This window comes from Notolepis coatsorum (assembly GCF_963971535.1).
Source record: "Notolepis coatsorum genome assembly, chromosome: 16".
Taxonomy (NCBI): Eukaryota; Metazoa; Chordata; class Actinopteri; order Aulopiformes; family Paralepididae; genus Notolepis; species Notolepis coatsorum.
Genome location: NC_140180.1, coordinates 4543321 through 4562326, shown reverse-complemented (window position 1 = coordinate 4562326; position 19006 = coordinate 4543321). Strand labels below are relative to the sequence as shown.

General features: G+C 49.1%; 1 protein-coding gene across 1 annotated transcript; it reads right to left on the bottom strand.

Annotated features, from left to right (window-relative positions):
- Positions 1–277: 277 nt before the first annotated feature.
- Positions 278–18305, bottom strand: LOC311242448 (protocadherin beta-15-like; the record flags this gene model as incomplete). Its single annotated transcript, XM_084331411.1, has 3 exons — positions 278–376; positions 1000–1161; positions 15945–18305. The coding sequence occupies 3 exons, from the start codon at positions 18303–18305 to the stop codon at positions 278–280; spliced, it is 2622 nt and encodes an 873-aa protein (XP_084187537.1).
- Between the last annotated feature and the right edge of the window lie 701 nt (positions 18306–19006).

The following is a 19006-nucleotide window of genomic DNA, read 5'->3' as shown; positions in this document are numbered from 1 at the left end:
TGCCAAACGCACGCTCCAAATGACTGTTCCTCTGCCGAAACATCAAACTGGTGGAAAAGGGGGTGGCCACGAAAGAAGGTGATGACGGAAGGCTATTGGACAGAGCATAGTTTCTAAAAAGATAGCATGCAGTGACACCATGTGATTCAACAGCACATTACACTTTTTGGGTGAGAATAATACCATTATAAAAAGCTTTGAAGCTTTGAAACAATCCATGCTCAGGTTTGAACATGTGTACTATTGTACTGTATAGCTGACTGTCTAAAAAGTTGCTTTAAATCACTGCTATGGTTTGCCCATCGTACAGCATCCCTGAAGGAAGAGCAAAAATCCAGTTAGAACGCCAATCAAGTTTCAGCACCATGGACAGCACCTTGAATGGCAACATATACACATGATGATAATTCATACATGGGTTGGCGCCCTCTCAGGTGAAAACAAATATTCAATCTAAATAAATACATTGCCTGATGTGATATAAACATGATATTAACCCTAACCTTTCTTGCAAAAGTAGATCATAAACGTGTGGTTGACCAAAGGAAAAGCAGACCAGCAAGAACAACAGTGCAAGATTGGTGAGATACAATTAAGCATACGCTACAAAATATAATAAATGTATGCATGTTATTATCAGGTACAATGCCAACCATCCTCCCCTTTTGATAGATCATATACAGCTGCCATAGAAATGGAAAAGGTAAAAAAACACTATTGTAGATTAACTGCTTTCATTAACTCAAAAACGCTGCCAATGAGGGTCCTGGTTGAAAATAAACTTTCAGCACCACGGACAGCGACAAACTGCATTGACTCTGCATTACCACAGTGTGGCAACTGTTTACTGAAAGAAGCCAATCACACTGTTGATCAGACATTATACTAACATGTTACTGACAGAAGCTCTGCCTTGTTACAGTGAGATCAAGGAGGTAACAGGTTATAAATAAAAACAATGAAAGAAGGAAACAAGGACTGATGTTAAAGGCCTCTTACCTCTCCAGACGCCCGCCTCCTGTCGGGGACCACTAGAGTATTTCCATTGCTGCCCGGGACTATAGTAGAACCTATACTCATTCTGGGTCCAACTAACATGTAGCGTTTGTCTCCAGATCTGTACTGGATGCTGTGGCACAGTGTCCCGTCGTAATTCACGTCTTGTAAATACTTGGAGGAACAGTCTGTGGTCTTGGAGCACTGCATTACAATCAACACGATGATACTGATGAGAAAAAGTGTTGAAACTGAGCCCAAAGTTATCATCAGATAAAATGTCACATTGTTCTCCTCCTCGTCTTTTGCTGCACTTTTAACATCAGAAGCTGCAAAAGCCTCTTTGGGCTCCACAGCGTTGACCATCACAGTAGCTGTTGCTGACAGTGAAACGTTGCCATTGTCTTTGACCAGTATGACCAGTTTCTGCTCAGCCTCGTCTGTCTCTGTGAAGGAGCGAAGTGTTCTTATTTGTCCTGTATAGCGGTCCAAACCAAAGAGACTGTGGTCACTAACTTCCTGCAGTGAGAATAATAACCAGCCGTTATATCCTATATCAGCGTCATAGGCTCTCACTTTAGCCACCAAATGGCCTGCGTTCACATTGCGGGGAATCTCCTCCACACCTTCAGCAGAACCGTTAGTGTTGACTGGATACAAGATGACTGGAGCGTTGTCGTTCTGATCCAGAATGAACACGTTCACTGTGACGTTGCTGCTTAGTGGTGGAGTTCCAGAGTCTGTGGCAACAACTTGGAATTGGAACTTTTTTAAAGTCTCAAAGTCAAAACTTTTTAGCGCCAAAATGTCCCCGTTTTCAGAGTTAATGTTAAGAAAGGAGGCTAGTTTGTTATCTTCACCTCCATCTCTCAGGATATGATATGATATCAGAGCATTATCACCCTCGTCACGATCAGAGGCCCTCACTGAAAACACAGAGGCTCCTGGTGAGTTATTCTCAGTCACATAGAAAGTATAGGGACTCAGTGAAAACTCTGGTCTGTTATCATTCACATCTGATACAATAACAGTTATAGTCTTTTCAGATGACAGTGCTGGCTGACCTGCGTCTTTAGCAACTATTGTCACATCATATTGAGTCACCTGTTCTCTGTCTAACGGAGACTTGGTGACCACAGCGTACATGTTATCTTGTAACGAAGGGGATAATGTAAACGGAACATCCTCTTTGATCATGCAGATCACTTTCCCGTTGAGGCCTGAGTCTAGATCGTTGACACTGATCAGGGCGACAGTGGTTCCGGTTCTGGAGTCCTCGGGGACGGAGTTGGAAAATGACGTCACTTCTATCTCAGGTACATTATCATTCACATCCACTACAGTTATCTTTACACTTTTGTCGGTTGTTAAAGGAACGGGTCCCTTGTCAGACGCCTGTATATCAATTTCATAACTCTTACTTTTTTCGAAATCAATCAGACCTATAACTTTGATTTCTCCCGTGATTGGATCGACACTAAATAGATCCAGCAATTTCAAATCTACTTCTTTGCCAAATGAATATCGTATCTCACTGTTTCCACCCTCATCTAAGTCAGTCGCATTTACCTGAATCACTAAAGTGCCAGCGGGCACATTTTCCCTTACAGTGGCAGAATATACCTCTTTAGTGAAAACGGGAGAGTTGTCATTAACATCGATAATGTCGATGACTATTTCTATAGTGCCAGACTTCGCTGGCCTTCCTCCGTCGATGGCGGTGAGGAGAAGCCTGTGTTGTCTGGTGGCTTCTCTATCTAACTGTTTCATTAGAACCAAAAATGGCACCTTGCGGTCCTCTCCTCTATCTTTAACGTCAACCCGGAAATTATCGTTTTGGCTTAGTTTATACTGCTGCACGGAGAACTGACCACCGTCTGGGTCGCGCGCAGCTTGGAGCGGAAATCGTGCTCCCGGTAATGCGGACTCTGAGATATCAAGCCTTTTCTCTTTCTCTGGGAAACTGGGAGAGTGGTCGTTCACGTCGAGCACCTCCACCGCCACATAGTGGATCTCCAGTGGGTTCTCTAGAACCGTTTTCAGGTTGATCGAACACGTACTGCTCCGTTCGCAAACCTCCTCTCTGTCTATCTTCCTATTGACGTATAATATACCGTCGTTTTGATTCACCCGAAAGAGGGGCTCAGTCGCGCCAGCCACGATACGATACCCCCTCTCTTTCAGCGTGCTCTTATCTAGTCCCAGGTCCTTGGCGATATTCCCAACGACAGTTCCCTCTACAACCTCCTCGGGTACAGTGTATCTTATCTGCGCTGAAGCTCCGGTCCACAAGAGATCCAACACAACCACGACGGCGACCCACGCTCGCCGCTCCCTCCAGGGCTCCTGTCCTCTTTGTTCCATGACGTGAAAGTGATACAGAATATTCCACCAACACTATAACTGAATCATAAAGGATACGTTGCTCATTGTATCCCAGAGCGTAATAAAAGGTGAGCCATGTCCAGAGGTATGCCAGAAATCAAATGTAGATATGATAGGTTGTATCCCAGATATGATAGGCTATGCCAAACGCACGGACCAAATGACTGTTCCTCTGCCGAAACATCAAACTGGCGGAAAAGGGGGCGGCCAGGAAAGAAGGTGATGACGGAAGGCTATTGGACAGAGCATAGTTTCTAAAAAGATAGCATGCAGTGACACCGTGTGATTCAACAGCACATTACACTTTTTGGTTGAGAAAATACCATTATAAAAAGATTTGAAGCTTTGAAACAATCCATGCTCAGGTTTGAACATGTGTACTATAGTACTGTATAGCTGACTGTCTAAAAAGTTGCTTTAAATCACTGCTATGGTTTGCCCATCATACAGCATCCCTAAGGAAAGCAAATCCAGTTAGAAAGCCAATCAAGTTTCAGCACCATGGACAGCACCTTGAATGACAACATGTACACATGATGATAATTCATACATGGGTTGGCGCCCTCTCAGGTGAAAACAAATATTCAATCTAAATAATTACATTGCCTGATCTGATGTGATATAAACATGATATTAACCCTAACTGTTGTGAAGGGCCAGATTAAACCGAATATATATATGTATTATATATATATATTTAATTGTATTTGTATATTCTCTAATATTCCCTGATATCCCTTGTATATTCCTTGTACAATATGCATTGAATATCCATTCTAGCCTACTGAACATCCCATAATAGTCTCCATTCTACTATTGGTCGAGACCTTGGTGCCAGGCTGCCATACCCCCCAGACCCAGTTCAAACGTACCGCTCAACATGTACGAACAAGTCCTAGTTCCGCGTAGGAATCTGGCTACCGCACCACTAACGGTACTATTTGTTCATAGTGCGTATATATACTGCGCTACTAAAGTAGGACTTCCTTTTTAGTCCAGTTTCTTACCCTCCAATAGAGTGACAGACGTAAAGCCTCCCCGCGACGCCACGTGTGGGAGTAAGGCCAAGTTCGGCCTACCATCGGTATTGAGACATCGTGTATATTAATATTTGAATAGTCATATTTGGCACTATATCGTCGAGTTGGACGTAGTCTATTAAGCTAATAATAGTCTATTCATATGTAGTGCTTCGTGCGGTGAGAATACTATCGTAGTCAGTACCCCATCGTTTCGGGCAGAGAACTGGCTGCTTATCCAGGGTGGCCGACCCCATGTGAGGCTGCACCCGAGGAGCCCCAGAGCCGACGAGCGAGTGGACCTGTATACCGGATTATTCTACCGACGACAGCCCGCCTTCCCAGGCACGGATTATGCTTTGTGTACAGTGATTATTCCATGGATAAAGACCCCCGACACTGCCGTGTGTTGGAACCCCCCCCCCTGGAGAGGACGCAAGGTGAGGAGGCGCTCTGCAAGACGAGGTCGTTTCACGTCTCTCCTCCGTGGACCGGAGAGAGCCGGCCCACAGAGAGTCCAGCTGCTTTCATCTGTGGTCCAAGGATCGCTGGCGCATTGAACTGCACTACTGTGGGTTCACCCAGGATACCCTTAGCCGGACGAGGCAGCCAGACTCTACCCCCCCCCCCCTCCTACTCCTGTTGTCTTACAAGCGACCGGATTAACCCCCCTAGTGTATCCAGTCTTATAATCATTAAAGTATCATTGCTGTTATTCCTTAACTATTCCAGGTCGTATATTTACCACCTGCGCCATCAGAGATTGGACATTCTCTATTGATATACCGACGAATACTCTTTGCCATAAAAGTGCATACTATTTCAATTCATAAATGTAATTAAGTGATTAAGTGCTTGCTCTACACACCATTGCTGTGTAGGAATAAATACCTACTTCGACTTCGTACATTTGTGTTGGATCCGTTTCATCTACGTGAGAGTGTTTATCATAATATATTTATGCCGAGTACTGGGTGGCCGAATATAAAGTACAAAGGTAGTGGTAGTAAGTATCATATCTAGTAATACAGTCAGGGAATTGTACCCCTCAGTTACAATTGGTCCTTCGAGCCGGAGGGTAATTAGTGTAATATTAATATAGTGTTATTAATATTGAAATGGCCTATGATGAACACTCCACGAAACGATCCTCCTAACCAACGCCCGCAGCGCGAACGACGGCTCCCTCAGTACTTAGAGGCTTACGCTGTCAGTCAACAACCTAGTCTTCTACTAACAGTAAACGCGGTAAAACTAGAAAGTAAAAGTATGTCTAACCCCAACGCCCAGACTACCCCGACCATAGAGGCCCCTACGGGTTCTAATGTAACTGACCAAGTTCACGGTGGGGACCAGTGGGAACCAGACAGGACTTCACACCCCGCCAGTACTGAAGAAGTAGTCCCCGATGAGTCCCGGGAGGAATACAACGCTACCGAGAGAGAACTCGGCACGGAAGAAGACGGGGAGAGCACCGCGGAGATAGAGCTCCAAGGCTCCGCAAGGAGTACCCCGAGGGAAGGCTCCCCTATACAACCGCCTTCTCCCAGCGAGGCAGAGAGGACCCTACAGCAGGCCTTCCTCATCAGCCTGAACGCCGCTGCTGAACGCGACCGACTGCAGATCCAGCAGCGGAGCGAAGAAGAGCATATACGTCTAGAAATAAGACGCATTCAGAGGGAAGAGAATGTGGCCCGAGACCGAGCAGACAGCCAGCGAGCAGCTGCTGGTGCTCTACGGGACGCAGAGCGCGACAGACAGCAAGCGCAACTAATAGAACAGCTGATCAGACGGACAACACCCTCTCCCTCCGCCAGAGGCTCCAGGAACTCGTCTAGACACACCTCCAGGGCGGCATCCCCTAGCCGAGTAAACAACCCTGAACTTGACCAACAGACGAGGTCTATACCCCCCACAGACCACCTCCCCCCACCGGTCCAAGCGAGACCTAGCAACCGGGAAGGAGCAGCATATCCTGTGGAGAGGCTAAACCAGAGACTACAAGCACTGGATGACCTAACTGAAGACGAAGAGGAAGAGGAGGAGAACCACGCCCGACGACAGCACAGTACTCTACCGGAACAGGAGGTCCGGTACAGCCCAGGCTATACTCCCGCGGAGCTGCGCTACAGACCCCCGGCTCTATACCCGGGTGAGCACGACGCACGACCCGCACCGAGGAACAGCACCTGGACCAGCGGGCCATGGTACACTGCCGGTACCAGCCCATACCAAGGAGCGGGAGGAGACTCGCCTAGGAGGCCTCTCCCCCAACGCTCGCCGATGTATCCACAGTCAGCGTCATACATTGGCACGCCTATGGTACCCGACTTCACCCAAGAGAACTGGGCCCAGTATACAGAACTCCGCACGTGTCTGGAGACCATGTTGGTGGATGTATTGGATGAACGCCATAAATACGCCATCCTACTGAAGCACTTAAAGGTACCCCGCGCACATAATATAGCGCTCGCCTACGCGACTTCCACCACCCCATACACAGCAGCGCTGGTAGCATTGGACCAGAGGTATGGGCGCATATGGGATTACGTGATCCAGGAGATCCGACACATCGACCGCTTACCCCCAGCAATAGACAATCGAGCACTGGACGACCTGTCCATCAGAGTGCAGTCCCTGGTAGGGATGTTGGGAGCGCAGAGAGAGAAGGGGAGGCATGAACTTTACGCCAACTCAAATGTGGAAAGGATCTTGGAGAAGCTGCCGCCCGCTCGACAGGAGCGTTTTAGGCGGCAGAGAGACCACCGAGACCCGAATGGCCCCGAACCGAACCTCCTCGATCTAGCAGACTTCCTGGCGAGAGAAGTCAGCAGCCTACGGCTAGATACATTCGGACGGAGCACCCCTGGCTCCAGAGAAGGAACCAGACGACTAAATGATGGAAGAAGATCGGTGACTGTGATGCACCAATCGGAGTCAGTACCGAGCAGCAGGAGCCACAGTACCCCCTCCAGAACGGAGAAGTGGAAGATGGTGTGCCCCTACTGTGAGAAGGAACACTGGCTAGCGCAATGTGACTCCTTCCCCAAGCTGAACGCGGAGGAAGCAAGTCAATGGATAAAGTCCAACAAGCGCTGTTTTCGCTGTGCGCGCTCACACATGGCAGCCGAATGCCGCTTAAAGAAAAGGTGCACCAAGTGCGATGGAGCCCATCTGGACATACTTCACGACAGTAACAGACGGCGCCCTTCACCCGCACCATCCAGCAGCAAAGCGAGCGTCATGTACATCGATCCCGCCAGCAGCAGTGGAGCCTGAGTACTCCTAAAAGTAGTGCGTGTGACACTAAGCTACCAGAATAAAGTCCTGGACACTTACGCCGTCCTCGATGACGGGTCAGAGAAGACCCTTCTGCTCGCCTCCGCTGCGGCCCAGCTAGGGCTGCGGGGAAGCGAGACCCAAATGACAATTCGGACAATAAGACGAGATTTGAAGACGATAAAGGGCGAGAATGTCTCATTCTCTATCGCAGCAAGCGGCCAGCCTGAGCGACGGTACCAGATTACAGACGCTTTCACCAGCCAAGAAATAGGACTGTCGCGGTACACATACCCCGTCGCCAAGCTGATGGAGAAATATGCACATCTGCGCAAGTTACCGATCCCGCTCATAGACAATGCTATGCCGACCCTGTTGATAGGCTCCGACCATGCAGACCTCATTGTCCCGATAGACCGGGTTCATACCGGACCCCGAGGCTGTCCTGCAGCAGTCGAGACCCGTTTGGGATGGACTCTCCAAGGCCCGCTCGCCAAATCTCTCAACCGAAGTACAGCCACTAGATGTCTCCACTCCCGAGTCACAGAGGGAGAAACCGCACTCCTGCAACACGTAGAGCGGCTATGGACCTTGGAACAAATGCCCTTTAAGAACGGAAAAAAAGACATTCGCTCTAAAGATGACATTTACGCCATTCACCTCCTCGAGACAGGGACCAAGAGAGTCCCGGTCAACGGCGTGTTGAGATACGCCACGCCACTCCTGCGGCGAGAAGGAATGCCTACTTTCCACGCCAAGACAGACGCCACAGAACGGTACCTGCTGAACACGGAGCGGCGCTTAGCCAAGAACCCCGCCCAAGAGAGTGTATACCGCGCTGAGATTGAGAAGCTCATCACAGCGGGACACGTCACAAAGATGGACATTAAAGAGGCTGACCAGACCACTGAATCGTGGTACGTGCCTCACCACAAGGTACATCACAACGGTAAAGACCGCATAGTATTTAACTGCAGCTACCAGATCGGATCCCAAAATCTGAATAAAGAGTTACTGCCCGGTCCCACACTCGGCCCCTCCCTACTCGGCGGTCTACTCCGCTTCCGCCAGGAAAAGGTGGCCATCAGCGGGGACATTAAAGGAATGTTCCTGCAGGTGAGATTAGTAGAGGAGGACAAGCCCCTGTTACGGTTCCTATGGAGAGAGAAGCCAGGAGATGAGCACCCAGCCATCTACCAATGGGAAGTCCTCCCCTTCGGAACGACGTGCAGCCCCTGCTGTGCTACATTTGCACTACAGAAACATGTAGCAGAGGACCCAGCAGCGGACGAAGAGGTCCGACACAGCGTAAAGAACAGCTTCTACGTAGACAACTGTCTACAAAGCCTTTCAACCCAGGAAGAAGCCGAGGCTCTCCTGATTAAACTCCGCGCCTCATTGATCAAAGGCGGCTTTGATCTCAGGCAGTGGGCCAGCAGCGATCCGCAAGTACTGCGCAGCCTCTCCTCCGAGGACAAGGCAGCCAGCAGCGAGACCTGGATGGCTACAATCCCGGGAGAAGCCCAGGAGATGACCCTGGGATTGGTGTGGCGATTCAAAACAGATTCGCTTCACTACAGACACAAGCCCCTGACTACGGAGCAGGGAAGGCCGGCGGCGGCGCCGACCACCAGACGGAGTGTGTACACAGCACTCGCCCGACAATATGACCCGCTGGGATGTATTCTGCCGTACACCACCAGGGCAAAAATGATTGTACGAGCATTGTGGGACAAGGACCAGGGCTGGGACGACCCCATTCCCGCACACCTTGCATCCACCTGGAGAGAGTGGGAGATGGAGCTCCACTCACTCCCAGGCGTTAATATGCGCCGAAGCTACTTCCCACCCACGGTGAGGCCAGAGACATGTAAAATGGACTTACACGTCTTCAGTGACGCCTCAGAGGTCGCATACGGATCAGTAGCCTACTTGCGGGCCCAAGAAGAGGGGGGAGAGATCTACACAGCATTTGTCCTCGCCCGCTCGAGAATAGCCCCACGCAAGCAACAATCTATCCCACGCCTAGAGCTCTGCGCAGCCCTAGCCGGAGCGCACCTAGCCACGCTCATCCAACGTGAGCTCACCATACCGGTGTCTAGAACAATCCTGTGGTCAGATTCCACGACAGTACTCGCCTGGATCAAATCGGACTCATGCAAGTACAAAGTCTTCGTGGGAGTCAGAGTCACCGAGATTCAAGACTTAACCGAAGAGTTAACCGGAGAAACAGAGTGGCGCTACGTTGATACAAAACAGAACCCAGCTGACGTCATCACCCGGGGAATGCCCCTAGATGACCTCACCCGTCGCAATGTCTACAGTGACGGCCCAGCATTCCTAAAGCTCCCGGAAGGAGAGTGGCCCACGCCTATCCCGAGGGAAGCCAGTCAGGAGGAGGCTGAGAATAAGAAGCCTGTGTTCTGTGGATTGAGCACTGTTATCTCCGCAGACCCCAACATAGATGATTGCACTACCATAGAGAGTGCACAACAAAGGACATTCCTACTGCACTACCTACCGTCTCTACAGACCCGCCAGAAGTGGGTAAAGGAGAGAGACAATTTGACAGAAGGAACAGTCGTCATGATTATTGATCAATCACTGCCCAGAGCTATGTGGCCGGCCGGCCGCGTAAGCAAAGTGATCACCGGTGCCGACGGCAAGGTCCGAGCAGCTGAAGTGCTTGTCCAGGGTCGCACTTACACCCGTCCCGTGGCGAGGCTCATAGAACTGCCCCGACTCCCAGACACAATCGATGATGACCATGACCCTATAACCCTATGACTTTGTGAAGTTGACTGACCCCTACAGCAAACCCTTATGTGTAAATAGACAACGCGATTAATCTGTCTCTGCTTAACTGATTAGGTCTGGGACCAATCAGGGGGTGGCTGTTGTGAAGGGCCAGATTAAACCGAATATATATATTTATTATATATATATATTTAATTGTATTTGTATATTCTCTAATATTCCCTGATATCCCTTGTATATTCCTTGTACAATATGCATTGAATATCCATTCTAGCCTACTGAACATCCCATAATAGTCTCCATTCTACTATTGGTCGAGACCTTGGTGCCAGGCTGCCATACCCCCCAGACCCAGTTCAAACGTACCGCTCAACATGTACGAACAAGTCCTAGTTCCGCGTAGGAATCTGGCTACCGCACCACTAACGGTACTATTTGTTCATATTGCGTATATATACTGCGCTACTAAAGTAGGACTTCCTTTTTAGTCCAGTTTCTTACCCTCCAATAGAGTGACAGACGTAAAGCCTCCCCGCGACGCCACGTGTGGGAGTAAGGCCAAGTTCGGCCTACCATCGGTATTGAGACATCGTGTATATTAATATTTGAATAGTCATATTTGGCACTATATCGTCGAGTTGGACGTAGTCTATTAAGCTAATAATAGTCTATTAGCTTCGTGCGGTGAGAATACTATCGTAGTCAGTACCCCATCGTTTCGGGCAGAGAACTGGCTGCTTATCCAGGGTGGCCGACCCCATGTGAGGCTGCACCCGAGGAGCCCCAGAGCCGACGAGCGAGTGGACCTGTATACCGGATTATTCTACCGACGACAGCCCGCCTTCCCAGGCACGGATTATGCTTTGTGTACAGTGATTATTCCATGGATAAAGACCCCCGACACTGCCGTGTGTTGGAACCCCCCCCCCTGGAGAGGACGCAAGGTGAGGAGGCGCTCTGCAAGACGAGGTCGCTTCACGTCTCTCCTCCGTGGACCGGAGAGAGCCGGCCCACAGAGAGTCCAGCTGCTTTCATCTGTGGTCCAAGGATCGCTGGCGCATTGAACTGCACTACTGTGGGTTCACCCAGGATACCCTTAGCCGGACGAGGCAGCCAGACTCTACCCCCCCCCCCCCCCTCCTACTCCTGTTGTCTTACAAGCGACCGGATTAACCCCCCTAGTGTATCCAGTCTTATAATCATTAAAGTATCATTGCTGTTATTCCTTAACTATTCCAGGTCGTATATTTACCACCTGCGCCATCAGAGATTGGACATTCTCTATTGATATACCGACGAATACTCTTTGCCATAAAAGTGCATACTATTTCAATTCATAAATGTAATTAAGTGATTAAGTGCTTGCTCTACACACCATTGCTGTGTAGGAAGCTGTGTTGCTTTAGACCAAGTTAAGGCATTTGTAACAACTTCTGTGAAGTTAGCTGAGTTAGGAAAGTTCGGTCGAGCACAGCTCTGAACAATGGACAACAACACCGGCGGCGGGCTGGTTTACCCGCGGCAGGAGGACAACAACAACAACAACAACAGCAACAACGGCGGGCTGGTTTACCCGAGGGAGGCTCTCCTCTGCTTTCGAAACAGAGTTGCAGAACCACCGAGGAATCTACCAGCCGAAATAAGGATTCGCAGACGGGGAAATCGAGCTGGCACGAGCGTGAAGGACAGGAGAGAGGACAGCAGGAGATTCAAGCCTTACCTGCCCGCTGTCGTCATGGGGAACGTGCGATCGCTGGTCAACAAGACCGACGAGCTCTCAGCCCTGATGATCAACCAGCGTGAGTACAAGGAGGCAAGCCTACTGTGCTTCACCGAATCCTGGCTGAACGAGAACATCCCGGACAGTGCAATAGAACAGGAGGGTTTCACGGTGGTGCGCGCCGACCGGAGTAAACAGAGCGGCAAGCGGAGAGGCGGAGGGCTTGTTGTCTTTGTGAACTCCAAATGGTGCCACCCGGGGCACATCACCATTAAGGAACGTATCTGTTCCCCCGACATTGAACTATTGGCACTGAGTCTGCGGCCATACTATTTACCGCGAGAAATAACACACGTCCTGGCTCTCACTGTTTACATCCCTCCCAGCGCGGCGGCGGCGCAGGCGAGTGACGTCATACACTCCACCGTCGCGGCGCTTCAGACAAAACACCCGGATGCATTTATTTTTATCAATGGGGACTTCAACCATGTCAGACTGAACAAGACCCTGACAAACTTCACCCAGTATGTCACCTGCAAAACCAGGGGAGACAAAACTCTGGACCTCCTGTATGCTAACGTGAAGGAGGCTTTCAGTGCGACTTCCCTGCCCCCCCTCGGCCAGTCAGACCACAACCTTGTGAGGCTTGTATCCACATACACGCCTCTCATTAAGAGACAGCCTCCGACCACCATGTCTGTCCCACAGTGGTCTGACGACGTCGAGGAGGAGCTACAGGAGTGTTTCAGGTCGACAGACTGGGATATGTTTGAGAGGGCTTACGGTGATGACATTGATGGACTATCCCACTGCATCACAGACTACATCAGGTTCTGTGAGGAGAGCATCGTACCCACAAAGAGGGTACGCTGCTTCTCAAACAATAAACCCTGGATTAGCAAGGACATTAAACACCTGCTAAACAGGAAAAAGAGGGCCTTCATGGCAGGGGACACTGAGCAGGCCAGGGCTGTCCAAAGGGAGCTCAAAAAAGAGCTAAGGGCAGCCAAGGTCAGCTACAAGGACAGGCTGGAGGGCAGACTACAGGCCAACAACACCAGGGAGGTGTGGGCGGGGGTCAGGAAGATCACTGGTTTCAAACAGCAGGGCACAGCTGTGGAGGGCCCTCCAGAGCGTGCAAACGAGTTCAACTCGTTTTTCAACCGCTTTGACCAGAGTGGCCTCCCCACACCCCTCCCCCCACCCATCGACACCAGCACCAGATCACACCTACAAAGCAGCCCCCCCACCCCCCACCCCCCCACACCCATCAGCAACGGCACCCCACCCCCAACACCAGCAGACTGCCCACCACCCCCAACCCTGACGATCACAACCAGTCAGGTCAGTAGGCAGCTCTCCAAAATTAATGTAAACAAGGCCAGAGGACCGGACAACACCAATCCCAGGGTGCTCAAGGTATGTGCAGAGCAGCTGGCAGCACCGCTCCAGCATCTTTTCAACCTCTCCCTGAGGCTGGAGAGGGTGCCCCAGCTCTGGAAGACCTCCTGCATTGTCCCGGTGCCCAAGAAGGGACGTCCCAGCACCCCCAACGACTACAGGCCAGTCGCTCTGACGTCTCATGAAGACGTTTGAGAGACTGGTCCTGCAACACCTCAAGCCCCTGGTGCGTGACTCCCTCGATCCCCTGCAGTTTGCATACCAGGCAAACATCGGGGTGGAGGATGCCATCATCTACATGCTCCACAGAGCGTACACGCACCTGGAGAAGCCGCGCAGCTCAGTGAGGATCATGTTCTTTGATTTCTCCAGCGCCTTCAACACCATCCAGCCGTCACTGCTAGCGGAGAAGCTCTCTGCGATGCAGCTGGAGCACGGCTTGGTGGCCTGGATCAAGGACTACCTCACTGAGAGGCCACAGTACGTCAGACTAAAGGATAGTCAGTCTGACGTACTGGTGAGCAACACCGGCGCCCCCCAGGGAACTGTGCTGTCACCCTTCCTCTTCACCCTCTACACCTCAGACTTCTGCCGCAACTCCAGCGGGTGCCACCTGCAGAAGTTCTCAGACGACTCCTCCATCGTAAGCTACATCACCGACGATGATGAGGAGGAGTACAGAGCCCTGGTGGAGAGCTTCGTGGGGTGGAGCGACAGCAACCACCTCCAACTCAACACCAGTAAGACCAAGGAGCTGGTGGTGGACTTCCGGAGGGGCAAGAAGAGGCCCCCCCCGATTCCCATCTCCATCCGAGGGGTGGATGTGGAGATGGTGGACTCATACAAGTTCCTTGGGGTACACCTGAACAATAAACTGGACTGGTCGGACAACACAGAGGCCCTCTACAGGAAGGGACAGAGCAGGCTGTTCTTCCTGAGGAGACTCAGGTCCTTCAATGTGTGCAACAAACTGCTGCAGTCTTTTTACCAGTCTGTTGTGGCCAGCATCCTCTTCTATGCTGTGGCATGCTGGGGAGGCTACATCAACTCAAGGGACACCAACAAGCTCAACAAGCTGGTGAGGAAGGCTAGCTCCGTGGTGGGAGTCGAGCTACCTAGACTTGAGGTGATGGTAGAGAGGGGGATGATAAGGAAGCTGGATGCCATCATGGAGAACCCCTACCACCCCCTCTACGACGAGCTAGTCAAGATGAGAAGCTCGTTCAGCCACAGACTCATCCCCCCCGACACTCAACTAACCGCCTCGGACAGTCCTTCATACCAGCGGCCATCAGGCTCCACAACAGTGGGCAGCGACTAGCAGCCTCCAGGCCCCACAACAGGGGGCAGCGACAGCGACTGCTACCAGACATTGACCTGGGACTTATAGGAACCCAAGGGGGACAAAGTAGACTACCCTGGTACTTTGATTAATGTATACTCAGTAGATAGTAAATTATTATAACACTACCTCTTGCATACTGCACCTCATGTGACACTGTGAATAATGTGAATATTCCTCAGCTAGTCAGATAGTAAATTATATTGACCATATTGATCAAATTGTTTACACTGCCTGTGTTGTCTTTTACTACCTGTATACTGTGTTGTTTTACTACCTGTACCCCTCCCCCCTCCCCCCCATGCTGCTATGATGCCTGAATTTCCCCAAGGGGATCAATAAAGGAATATCTTATCTTATCTTATCTTATACCTACTTCGACTTCGTACATTTGTGTTGGATCCGTTTCATCTACGTGAGAGTGTTTATCATAATATATTTATGCCGAGTACTGGGTGGCCGAATATAAAGTACAAAGGTAGTGGTAGTAAGTATCATATCTAGTAATACAGTCAGGGAATTGTACCCCTCAGTTACACTAACCGTTGTTGCGAAAGTTGATTATAAACGTGTGGTTGACCAAAGGAAAAGCAGACCAGCAAGAACAACAGTGCAAGATTGGTGAGATACAATTAAGCATACGCTACAAAATATAATAAATGTATGCATGTTATTATCAGGTACAATGCCAACCATCCTCCCCTTTTGATATATCATATACAGCTGCCATAGAAATGGAAAAGGTAAAAAAAACACTATTGTAGATTAACTGCTTTCATTAACACAAAAAACGCTGCCAATGAGGGTCCTGGTGGAAAATAAACTTTCAGCACCACGGACAGCGACACACTGCTTTGACTCTGCATTACCACAGTGTGGCAACTGTCTACTGAAAGAAGCCAATCAAACTGTTGGTCAGACATTATACTAACATGTTACTGACAGAAGCTCTGCCTTGTTACAGTGGGTGAGATCAAGGAGGTTACAGGTTATAAATAAAAACAATGAAAGAAGGAAACGAGGACTGATGTTAAAGGCCTCTTACCTCTCCAGACGCCCGCCTCCTGTCAGGGACCACTAGAGTATTTCCATTGCTGCCCGGGACTATAGTAGAACCTATACTCATTCTGGGTCCAACTAACATGTAGCGTTTGTCTCCAGATCTGTACTGGATGCTGTGGCACAGTGTCCCGTCGTAATTCACGTCTTGTAAATACTTGGAGGAACAGTCTGTGGTTTTGGAGCACTGCATTACAATCAACACGATGATACTGATGAGAAAAAGTGTTGAAACTGAGCCCAAAGTTATCATCAGATAAAATGTCACATTGTTCTCCTCCTCGTCTTTTGCTGCACTTTTAACATCAGAAGCTGCAAACGCCTCTTTGGGCTCCACAGCGTTGACCATCACAGTAGCTGTTGCTGACAGTGAAACGTTGCCATTGTCTTTGACCAGTATGACCAGTTTCTGCTCAGCCTCGTCTGTCTCTGTGAAGGAGCGAAGTGTTCTTATCTGTCCTGTATAGCGGTCCAAACCAAAGAGACTGTGGTCACTAACTTCCTGCAGTGAGAACAATAACCAGCCGTTATATCCTATATCAGCGTCATAGGCTCTCACTTTAGCCACCAAATGGCCTGCGTTCACATTGCGGGGAATCTCCTCCACACCTTCAGCAGAACCGTTAGTGTTGACTGGATACAGGATGACTGGAGCGTTGTCGTTCTGATCCAGAATGAACACGTTCACTGTGACGTTACTGCTTAGTGGTGGAGTTCCAGAGTCTGTGGCAACAACTTGGAATTGGAACTTTTTCAAAGTTTCAAAGTCAAAACTTTTTAGCGCCAAAATGTCCCCGTTTTCAGAGTTGATGTTAAGAAAGGAGGCTAGTTTGTTATCTTCACCTCCATCTCTCAGGATATGATATGATATCAGAGCATTATCACCCTCGTCACGATCAGAGGCCCTCACTGAAAACACAGAGGCTCCTGGTGAGTTATTCTCAGTCACATAGAAAGTATAGGGACTCAGTGAAAACTCTGGTCTGTTATCATTCACATCTGATACAACAACAGTTATAGTCTTTTCAGATGACAAGGCTGGCTGACCTGCGTCTTTAGCAACTATTGTCACATCATATTGAGTCACCTGTTCTCTGTCTAACGGAGACTTGGTGACCACAGCGTACATGTTATCTTGTAATGATGGGGATAATGTAAACGGAACATTCTCTTTGATCATGCAGATCACTTTCCCGTTGAGGCCTGAGTCTAGATCGTTAACACTGATCAGCGCCACAGTGGTTCCGGTTCTTGAGTCCTCTGGGACAGAGTTGGAAAATGACGTCACTTCTATCTCAGGTACATTATCATTCACATCCACTACAGTTATCTTTACACTTTTGTCGGTTGTTAAAGGAACCTGTCCTTTGTCCGACGCCCGTATATCAATTTCATAACTCTTACTTTTTTCGAAATCGATCAGACCTATAACTTTAATTTCTCCCGTGATTGGATCAACACTAAATAGATCCAGCAATTTCAAATCTACTTCCTCGCCAAAAGAATATTGTATTTCACCGTTTACACCTTCATCTAAGTCAGTCGCATTTACCTGAATCACTAAAGTGCCAGCGGGCACATTTTCCCTTACAGTGGCAGAATATACCTCTTTAGTGAAAACAGGAGAGTTGTCATTAACATCGATAATGTCGATGACTATTTCTATAGTGCCAGACTTCGCTGGCCTTCCTCCGTCGATGGCGGTGAGGAGAAGCCTGTGTTGTCTGGTGGCTTCTCTATCTAACTGTTTCATTAGAACCAGAAATGGCACCTTGCGGTCCTCTCCTCTATCTTTAACGTCAACCCGGAAATTATCGTTTTGGCTTAGTTTATACTGCTGCACGGAGAACTGACCACCGTCTGGGTCGCGCGCAGCTTGGAGCTGAAATCGTGCTCCCGGTAATGCGGACTCTGAGATATCAAGCCTTTTCTCTTTCTCTGGGAAACTGGGAGAGTGGTCGTTCACGTCGAGCACCTCCACCGCCACATAGTGGATCTCCAGTGGGTTCTCGAGAACCGTTTTCAGGTTGATCGAACACGTACTGCTCCGTTCGCAAACCTCCTCTCTGTCTATCTTCCTATTGACGTATAATATACCGTCGTTTTGATTCACCCGAAAGAGGGGCTCAGTCGCGCCAGCCACGATACGATACGCCCTCTCTTTCAGCGTGCTCTTATCTAGTCCCAGGTCCTTGGCGATATTCCCAACGACAGTTCCCTCTACAACCTCCTCGGGTACAGTGTATCTTATCTGCGCTGAAGCTCCGGTCCACAAGAGATCCAACACAACCACGACGGCGACCCACGCTCGACGCTCCCTCCAGGGCTCGTGTCCTCTTTGTTCCATGACGTGAAGGTGATACAGAATATTCCACCAACACTATAACTGAATCATAAAGGATATGTTGCTCATTGTATCCAAGAGCGTAACAAAAGGTGAGCCATGTCCAGAGGTATGCCAGAAATCAAATGTAGATATGATAGGTTGTATCCCAGATATGATAGGCTATGCCAAACGCACGCTCCAAATGACTGTTCCTCTGCCGAAACATCAAACTGGCGGAAAAGGGGGCGGCCATGAAAGAAGGTGATGACGGAAGGCTATTGGACAGAGCATAGTTTCTAAAAAGATAGCATGCAGTGACACCATGTGATTCAACAGCACATTACACTTTTTGGGTGAGAATAATACCATTATAAAAAGCTTTCAAGCTAGGGATGGAAACAATATATGCTCAGCTTTAAACATGTGTACTATAGTACTGTATAGCTGAGTGTTTAAAAAGTTGCTTTAAATCACTGCGGGTTGCCCTTCATACAGTAAATCCAGTTAGAACGCCAATCAAGTTTCAGCACCATGGACAGCAACTCGAATGACAACATGTACACATGTTCATAATTCATACATGGGTTAGCGTCCTCTGAAGTGAACAAAACAAAAATCGAAATTATTACATTGCCTGATGTGATATAAACGTTACATTAACCCTAACATTTGTAGCGAAAGTTGATTATTATAAACGTGTTGTTGATCTAAGGAACAGCTAT